The 9,658-nt window shown below is 43.2% G+C and overlaps 1 protein-coding gene across 1 annotated transcript in view; it reads left to right on the forward strand.

Moving 5' to 3' along the window:
• The first annotated feature begins 1,034 nt into the window (after positions 1-1,034).
• LOC107120084 (T-cell surface glycoprotein CD8 alpha chain-like) overlaps positions 1,035-9,658 on the forward strand; it is a 19,289-nt gene continuing 10,665 nt past the window's right edge. Inside the window, exons 1-3 of the mRNA XM_015422727.1 lie at positions 1,035-1,103; positions 6,989-7,327; positions 8,214-8,324. Coding sequence (XP_015278213.1) covers positions 1,061-1,103; positions 6,989-7,327; positions 8,214-8,324 — 493 coding nt within the window. The 5' untranslated portion in view covers positions 1,035-1,060. The remainder of the gene's footprint in view (positions 1,104-6,988; positions 7,328-8,213; positions 8,325-9,658) is intronic.

Raw genomic sequence — 9,658 nt, forward strand, 5'->3', positions numbered from 1 at the left:
CAACTTTCCCTCTCAACTAAAAGCTTGGATCGGCTCTTAGCAGAAACAGTTGCATGCAACTCACAGGGAATCCAAACAATAATATATATACATACGCAAAAGGGAATTCCACTCAGTGACTCCCAACTTTAAGTCAGTGCAAAGGGTTTCAGCATGAATATGTTTTTTGGCTCATGGTGAATGCCACTCAACTGCTTTTCACTGGAAGCACCTGTAAATCTGCTTTGGTCTTTGCTGTTCATTGCTTTCGCTCTCCTCTATTCATTTTGGTTATGAATAAGCTCTGACTCCCCTACAACCTGCTGCTGCAAAAAAAAACAAAAAAAAACACACACACACACACACACAGAACATAGAAGGATTTTTTTTCAGGCACTTTGGAGAATCACAAATTCTAAGACATCACCATCATCTCATCAGAAATCTTATAGGACTACTCTCTAGCAAGAGTTATTGCCTAACGAATTTTGCACCGTCAGACCAAAGAACTGCGGTAAGGCACTGAAATCAAAATTTTTATATTTTATTCAATGCCCATTGATTCTGTCATTCCAAGTTGGTTGTAAGCCATGTATCCTCTTTCCTTTTTCATGTTTGTAATTATATGATCATGCGTTTACAAGAACAGTCTTTGTGGATCCAGGAGCATTGCAGTTCCCTTTCTACAAGTCCCCATCCTGCCAGCCTGCTGATACTTTCCTGCCAGCATCAGATAAAGGCTTTGCTTCACCGAATCAGCCCAATCTGCTTCCACATCCTTCTCATCCTTTGGGCTTTTCAAGAAGACCAACGTGGAAATTGGCATTTTTCACTGTAATCAAAGCTTGCTGATTGAAAAGTGAAAAAGGAACTGTTGACAATAAATTCATTCAAACTGGGAATTCTTCATGGTTCTTCTTGCTCATTTCTAGTTCACCATAAAGAGCAAGCTGAAAAAACTCCTCTTCCGTTAGGGGGGCTGCTGACACCACATCCTTTCCGCTAAGTAGGTCCTGCTCCATCAGCCTTCAGATAGCCTTTGGTTCTACCTGCCTTTGAAACCAGCTTGCAAAAAGAGAAAATGGCCAGAGTTTCTTCTCTCCTGAGGCTCAGTTTGATTCTATGTGAGTAGGGTACCACCATTGTTGGTCTTTTTCTTTTTCTTTCTCTCTCTCATGTTTGCTATCTATCTATCTATCTATCTATCTATCTATCTATCTATCTATCTATCTATCTATCTATCCATCCATTCTGGATCCAAGCAGTTTTTTTCTGCTGATAAGTAAGGGGAAAAGGGTAGCCTTTGGCTACCAGGTAGATTATGCTGGGAAGGGTGGGACCTACATGGGGTAGCCTTTGGCTACCAGGTAGATTATACTGGGCAGGGTGGGACCTACATGGACAAAAGAAAGCCAGTTTGGTGTAGTGGTTTTAGGGTAGGACCTGGGAGAAACAGATTTGAATCCCCACTGTGCCATGGAAGCTCGCATGGCAACCTTGGACCAGTCACACATTTTTAGCCTAATCTACCTCACAGGGTTGCTGTGAGGATAAAACGGAGGAGAGGAGCAGTATCTAAGCTGCTTTGCTCCCCCTTTGGAGAGAAAAGAGGAGTATAAATAAAGTAAGTAAATAAAAAATAAAAAGAAGGCATGAGAGATGGGGAGCTGTAGTAAGAGGTGAAATTGGCTGATACTTAGTATACAGCTACACACACACACACACACGGCTTATGCCCAGGATTCATGAATTTTGTTTATCGGAATTTCATGTAACACACTTATTTTTTTGAACTTCCCCTATGTTCCAAAAACAGTTTGTTAGGCATCTGAGTGAGCAATTTGAAGGTGTTCTGCTCAGAATCCTTCTCAAGTTTATTGAGTGGTGCTTACTCCCAGAAGAGTGTTCTTAAGGTAGCACTGTCGGGTAGCAGTATGTGTGTGTGTAGGTCTACTCTTAAGAAACACACAAAACACCACAGAGCTAATTGCATTGTATTGTGCATTGTGTTGAGACTGTGTCATTATGTGTCATTAGCAATGGTAATTTCATATCTGAAGAAGTGTGTGTGCACACAAAAGTTTATACCTTCAATACAACTTTGTTGGTCCTAAAGGTGCCACTGGACTCAAACTTTGTTCGTTAATTTAATACGTAATTTGCATAGAGCTATTTGACAGGAAGGCCAAACTAAAGAACTAGTAACCAGGGAAATTATTAAGTAATACTGAACAAAGAGACTGAATATATTAAAATTGGAATAAGATTTTTTTAAATGGGCTTCCAAAATAAACCAGAGTTTTCTGGCTTAAGGTACTACAGTTCTGACATATGACTTGCGTATTCAGGAGAGAGACAGAATTCTGGTGCAGAAGGAACTGAAAATAATTTGAGAGATGTACCTAATCATTTATTTATACATTATCTCACATCATCACCGATATGCATAATGCTTAGCAAAGTAACAGACAAGAAGGTTAATGATCTTTTCTCACACTTCTGCTGCCAGTCAAAATTGTTTGAGTTTTTAATATTACAAAAACCCTCTGAAACCTGTTTGGCTGAGGGGAAATTGGGATATGTACCCATGGTACAAGCAATTACCCCTCTTTCAAAAGGCTTTCAACTCCGAAAAAAAAAATCAGTTTCAGATTCTAGCCTGTGAGCACAGTTTGCATGTTATCTACAACACTAGTGTAATAAGAGGGCTTGAGTTTCATCTGTCATTTTGGGGGAATTAACAAACATTTCATTTATTTATTTAATTAAACATATCCCTCCCTCCCCACATTGTAGCCTCAGGGCTGGTACCAATACACACACACACACAACATACATACATACATACATACATACATACATACATACATACAATTAATGCTAGGGTTGCCAGCCTCTAGGTGGGGCCTGGAGATCTCCCACTTTTAAAACCGATCTCCGGACTACAGAGAATCAGCTCCCCTGGAGAAAATGGCTGCTTTAAAGGGTGGACTCCATGGCACTGTGCCATGCTGAGGCCCCTCCCCTTCCCAAACCCCACCAACTCCAGGCTGTACCCCAAAATGTCCAGGTTTCTCCCAACCCAGAGTTGGCAACCCTAATTAATGCAGATTTACAAATTAAAACACTTTACAATAATCCATTAAAATCCATAAAATCATCAGCCTTAATTCAATAAAATCATCAGCATTTAAAACAGCAACACGCCTCAATGGCAGAATAGTGTGGTTCCAGTCCGGCTTTTAGGTTCTACAGGCACTGGGGGGGGGGGGAGGCCTAATCAAAATGGATGCCCGCTGCATCAGCTAAAGGCCTGGTGGAAGAGCTCCATCTTGCAGGCCCTGCAGAACTGTAATAGGTCCCACAGGGCCCTGATCTCATAAAGTAGCTCATTGGACCAGTCAGGGGCCAGAGCCAAAAAGTCGAACATCCTTAGTGCCAGGAAGGGGTCCTGGTTGACAGAACACAATGTTCTACGGGGTTCATATGAGGAAAGGTGGTCTTGAAGATATATACATTCGTAGAAAGGGATATGCAGTCTAAATACCACTGCAGTGACACAGAAAGGCATAGAGTAGCAAAATTGGAAACAGAAAGCCTTCCAAATAACAAGATATGAAAATATTAGAGTTTGATTCCATAACAGATTGTCCCCTCTCCAAGTATGCTCAATTTTGCTTGTGAGGGTTCAATCAAATTCTACAGGCACTGGGGGGGGGGGAGGCCTAATCAAAATGGATGCCCGCTGCATCAGCTAAAGGCCTGGTGGAAGAGCTCCATCTTGCAGGCCCTGCAGAACTGTAATAGGTCCCACAGGGCCCTGATCTCATAAAGTAGCTCATTGGACCAGTCAGGGGCCAGAGCCAAAAAGTCGAACATCCCCAGTGCCAGAAAGGGGTCCTGGTTGACAGAACACAATGTTCTACGGGGTTCATATGGGGAGAGGTGGTCTTGAAGATATATGCATTCGTAGAAAGGGATATGCGGTCTAAATACCACTACAGTGACACAGAAAGACATAGAGTAGTAAAACTGGAAACAGAAAGCCTTCCAAATAACAAGATATGAAAATATTAGAGTTTGATTCTGAGGACTTGAAGCATTTGTTATGGATTAGCAGAACAGATTGTCCCCTCTCCAAGTATGCTCAATTTTGCTTTTGAGGGTTCAATCAAATCTTCGGACTGTAGCTACAATCAAGAACAAAAATGTACAAGGGAGCCCAGGACCACTGAAACCAGTTTCAACATGCTGGACTGTGGCCAGTGAGTTTAAAATGAGGACTTCATACGACAAATAAGACATCTGTGTAATTCGTTCAAGAGAACATAGCATCATTAAAGATCCTTTAAAATATTATACATGTTGAATTAATTATGCAAATATGTATGTTTAATCAAATAATGTGGGAAGGAAGGCAGCATGGTATAACCCCACCTCATCAGATTTCAGAAGCTAAGCAGGGTCAGTATTTGGAAGGGAGTCAACCAAGGAAGACTCTGTAGAGGAATGCACTGAAAAATCACTTTTGCTCCTCACTTGCCTTGAAAGCCCTTGCAGGGGTCACCATAAATCGACTATGGCTTGATGGCCCTACACATACACACACACACACAAACCACTAAATATATGTGCAGGAAGACAGTTGATAAAAAATCTTTATTTGGTGGATGATCTTTTTGAAGCACCATGGACAACACAGGCATCTTGATTTCTGACTACCATTCAACACTATCAGTCTTGGTATCTTTCTGCAGAGGGCTGTGGTGGCTCAGTGGTTAAGATGCTGAACTGCAGACCAGAAGGCTGGCAGAGGGCTGTGGTGGCTCAGTGGTTAAGATGCTGAACTGCAGACCGGAAGCCTGGCAATTCAGCAGTTCGATACCCGAGTGCCACATAACGGAGTGAGCTCCCATCTCTGGTCCCAGCTCCTGCCAACCTAGCAGTTCAAAAGCAAGAAATTGCAAGTAGATAAATAGGTACTGCTTTGGTGGGAAGGTAACAGTGTTCGGTGCACCTTGGCATCTGGTTATGCCGGCCACATGACCACGGAAATGTCTTCGGACAGTGCTGGCTCTTCGGCTTGGAAATGGAGATGAGCACCACACCCTAGAGTAGCATTCGACTGGCTTTTGAGCAAGGGAGACCTTTACCTTTACCTTATCCTTCTGCAGATCGACATGGCTTCTCTCTGAAGCTACAGTTATATGGTTATTATAATTGGGTGGGTTCCACCTAGCTTTTGCGATCCTACCTATTAAAACATTCCTCCCACGAAGTTTTGCCCATGCAGGTTGCATGATCCCCAGCAGTTCCATGATCCCCATGAATGGTAAAAAAGAACCCCTCTCTCTTTTATATCGAGAGAATTTGTTTGGATCCTAACAATTATCTCAACAATTTTAAATGAGGAAAGACCAAGGGACTTGGGGATGTTTAGTCTGGAAAAGAGGAGGTTGGGGGGGGCATGATTGCTCTCTTTAAGTATTTGAGAGGCTGTCACTTAGGGGGAGGGCAGGGAGCTGTTCCTGTTGGCAGCAGAGGACGGGACTCATAATAATGGGTTTAAATTAAGGGCGGGAAGGGACCAGCTGGATAGTAGGAAAAGTTTTTACAGTTAAGAGTTGTGCAACAGTGGAATGGGCTGCCTAGGAAGGTGGTGCACTCACCCTCGCTGGCAGTCTTTAAGCAGCGGCTGATCCTGCACTGAGCAGGGGGTTGGAATAGACGGCCCCTTCCAACTCTGTGATTCTATGATTCTAAATAGACAGGCAAAAGTACGGTATTTCTATTTTATTTTATTTTACATGGAAGCTGTCTTTTTACAACCAAGGTACAAACTAACATCCATATTACAGTGGCCGGACTAGACAGACAAGATCTGCTGGGATCCTTACCTGGAAGTAAATTCCACTGAAATGCACTGAGCTTGCATCAACCAATGGTTGAGTTGCTCTCTTCAGTAGGATAAATGGTTTTACCCTAAAACATAAATGTATAAGTTAAGGGCTATATGGTTCACCTGCGTCAGGATGGGTGGATCAGTATTTTGACATCTGATGCAGGTTTACATTTCAGGATAAGTCAGCAGGCCAGATGTGTTCATGTTCTTACAATATTTGTTTCTTTCAATGACAGCCAGCGTGGTGTAGTGGTTAGAGAGTCGGACTAGGATCTGGGAGACCCAGGTTCAGATGCCCACCTTTCCATGGAAGCTTATCACATGACCTTGGGCCAGTCATACACTCTCAACCTAACCTACCACAGGGTTGTTGTGAGAATAAAATGGAGGAAGGGAGAATGTTGTAAGCAGGGCTCTTTTTGTAGAAAAAGCCCAGCAGGAACGCATTAGCATAATAGGCCACACCCAACAGCAGGAACTCATTAGCCTATTAGGCCACACCCCTGACAGCACAGCTCATTAGCACATTAGGCCGCACCCCCATGTTACCAGAAGTGTGGTCATCCAGCCACACCCACCTTTTGCTTCTTATTCTGTTTACCTTGTTTGTTGTCAAAACCCAGGGCCTTTTTTTGTAGCAGGAACTCCTTTGCATGTTAGGCCACACACCCCTAATGTAGCCAATCCTAATGAGTTTCTGCTGTTGGGTGTGGCCTATTATGCTAATGAGTTCCTGCTGGGTGTGGCCAACTTGGGAGCCAGCCGGAACTCCATTCCTGTGCGTTCCTGCCCAAAAATAGCCTTGGTTGTAAGTCACTTTGTGGGTATAAATGAAATAAATATTTAATCAAACCTTGAGAAGAACACGCTTTGCATCTTTTGGGTTGGGTCTTCCCAGCTTTTTTGTTGGTGAAAAGGGAAGGAGGAACTTTGACCATTCAAAAAGGTTATACCGGGGATCATGGGTCCTGAATGTACAAAAGCCAAGTGGGATAAGGTCTGTAGTTAGAATGGAAATTGGGCAGGATTGAGAGAAAAGGTTCGTTGGAACTAAACTTTGACAGCAGTCTGTAAAATAAACTCTTTGGATGTCTCTTCTCTCCCCAGGCTACTGCAGCTCCCAGATTAATACTATGAAAATTAAGATGGTTAGTAAACCTGAAGCCATCAATGCCCGGGTGGAACTGGATTGTGAAACAAAATATCCAGACCATGGGGTGTACTGGATCCATCAGAACAATAGCAAGGAACCCAAATTCATCTTATACATTAAATCAAGACCACAATCAGTACCAAATGACCAACCTTATGACATCTCAAAAAGTGGCAACACTTACAAACTGATAGTGAAAGCATTCAAGAAGCAGGACGAGGGCATTTATAACTGCATTGTCCTTCACAACCAGGTTTTACACTTCAGTCCAGACCTCCCAGTCTACCTGCCAGGTAAGCTCTTTCAAGAACCTTTAGTAGCCACTGGAGGAGATGCAAAAAGTTCCTACTTGATCTTTCATCCAAGTGTGTTGTTTTACGCCGTGTAGCCCACCATGAGTCTCCGTGAGAAAGGAGGGCTATACATAAGGTAAACAAATAATTAAATTTAAAAATGTTGGGGCAACTTCTTGTGGTCCTTTCTTACATGCCAAGGGAAACGCTGATCGCCACTTTGGGGTCAGGGAACAATTTTTCTCCAGGCCAGTCTGGCCAGGGATCCTGGAGGGTGGGGTTTTGGTTTTTTTTGCCATCTTCTGGGCATGGAGCAGGGGGTCACTGGGTGCGGGGGGAGGTATTTGTGAATTTCCTGCACTGTGCAGGGGGTTGGACTACATGACCTGGAAATCCCTTCCAGCTCTATGATTCTGTGATTCTAAGTGTTTAGCCAGATTGTTCTTTCTCTTCATATCTTGTGATACCCTTTGGGTTTCCAATCTCCAGGCAGGAGAAAAATGATTTATTCTGCACTGCTTTCCTACAGTAAACAAATAATTAAATTAAAAGGTGTTGGGGCAACTTCTCATGGTCCTTTTTTACATGCCAAGGGAAATGCTGATCGCCACTTCGGGGTCAGGGAACAATTTTTCTCCAGGCCAGTCTGGCCAGGGATCCTGGAGGGTGGGGTTTTGCTTTTTTTGCCATCTTCTGGGCATGGAGCAGGGGGTCACTGGGTGCCGGGGGAGGTATTTGTGAATTTCCTGCACTGTGCAGGGGGTTGGACTACATGACCTGGAAATCCCTTCCAGCTCTATGATTCTGTGATTCTGTTTAGCCAGATTGTTCTTTCTCTTCATATCTTGTGATACCCATGAAGTCTGCTAATTGATTTTATTTACAGTGAGAACCACCCAAGCTCCCACAACTCAACGGCGTGCTCCAGAAACCCCAAACCCTAACAATCAACACATCACCAATGGACCCAATAAATGCTCCGATGCCACAGTTACAGGTATGTGAATGTGGCCCTTAAGCACTTTATAACTGATGCCAAAGGGGCAACTGTTTTTGTAATGACTATTATGTCATATTCCATGCCTTCTTCTACTGTGTGGGAGTAACTGTTCTGTAGTATTTCAGTATCTCCCTCTCTTTGTGTGTGCAGCCACCATATCTCTGAAAGGATATTACAGTTCTGGAGAAAGTCCTGGAGAAAATACAGAAGAGGGCAAAGAAGTTGATTAAGTGGTTGGCTCATCTTTCATATGAGGAACGGGTGGAGAGTCTGCGACTTTTCAGTTTAGAAAAAAGAAGGCTGAGGGGAGACATGGTAGAGGTTCATAAAATTAAGCTTGGGGTAGAAGAAATGGAAAGAGGGAATGTTTTCTCCTTCTCTCATAATATTAAACTTAGGGACACCCACTGAAGTTGATGGACAGACAAAAGAAAACACTTCTTTACTTAACAAGTAATTAAATTGTGGAATTCACAGCCGGTGGATGTAGCTATGGTCACAAGTGTAGATTGCTTTAAACGGCATTTAGACAGATTCATGGAGGAGGCACTTATCAATGGCTGCTAGTCATGGTGTGTAAAAGGAACTTCCATATTCAGAGGCAGAAAACATCTGAAACCCAGTGCTAGGAGGCAACCTCAGAAGAAGCACTCGACTTCTATGTCATTTGTCAGCTGTCCAGGATAACTGGTTGGCTGTTGTATGAGATAGGATGCAGGACTAGAGAAACCATTGGTATGATCCAGCAGAGCTCTTCTTATGTTCTTATGTGTGTTTTAAAATGTGAATTTCCATAGAAGGATATTGGGGGTCAGTCAGAACTGGATGAGGGAATAAGGGAGCCCCCAGAAATCTAAGCTTCTGGGGTTGAAACTGGTGCTGAGTCATGTGTGTATAAAGTGCAGACAAGTCACAGCTGACATAATGGCCCTGTAGGTTTTTCAAGGCAACAAACCTACAGAGGAGGTTTACCATTGCCTTCCTGCATGTAGCCACCCTGGTATTCCTTGGGGGTCTCCCATTCAAATACTAACCAGGGCCAACCCTGCTTAGCTTCCAAGATCTGATGAGGAGTCATCAAACAGCTTGTAGATGTGATGATATTAGGACAGGATCAGGCAAAAAATGGAAAGAGGCAGCAGGAAGCCACTTGGTTTGATAGGGAGTGCCTTGAAGCGAAGGCCCAAGTATGATCTTTGTATCAGATTTATAGGAGTTCTTGTTGTGAGTATTTCCCAGCAGTATATTTTGAAGCCAAAGCATCCTTAAGTAAATTGTTCAGAGAGAGAAAAAAGCCGCCCTACAGAAAAACTGGGAGCCTCTTCTGCAAG

Source organism: Gekko japonicus, unplaced genomic scaffold (assembly GCF_001447785.1).
Source record: "Gekko japonicus isolate JY-2015 unplaced genomic scaffold, Gekko_japonicus_V1.1 scaffold2878, whole genome shotgun sequence".
NCBI lineage: Eukaryota > Metazoa > Chordata > Lepidosauria > Squamata > Gekkonidae > Gekko > Gekko japonicus.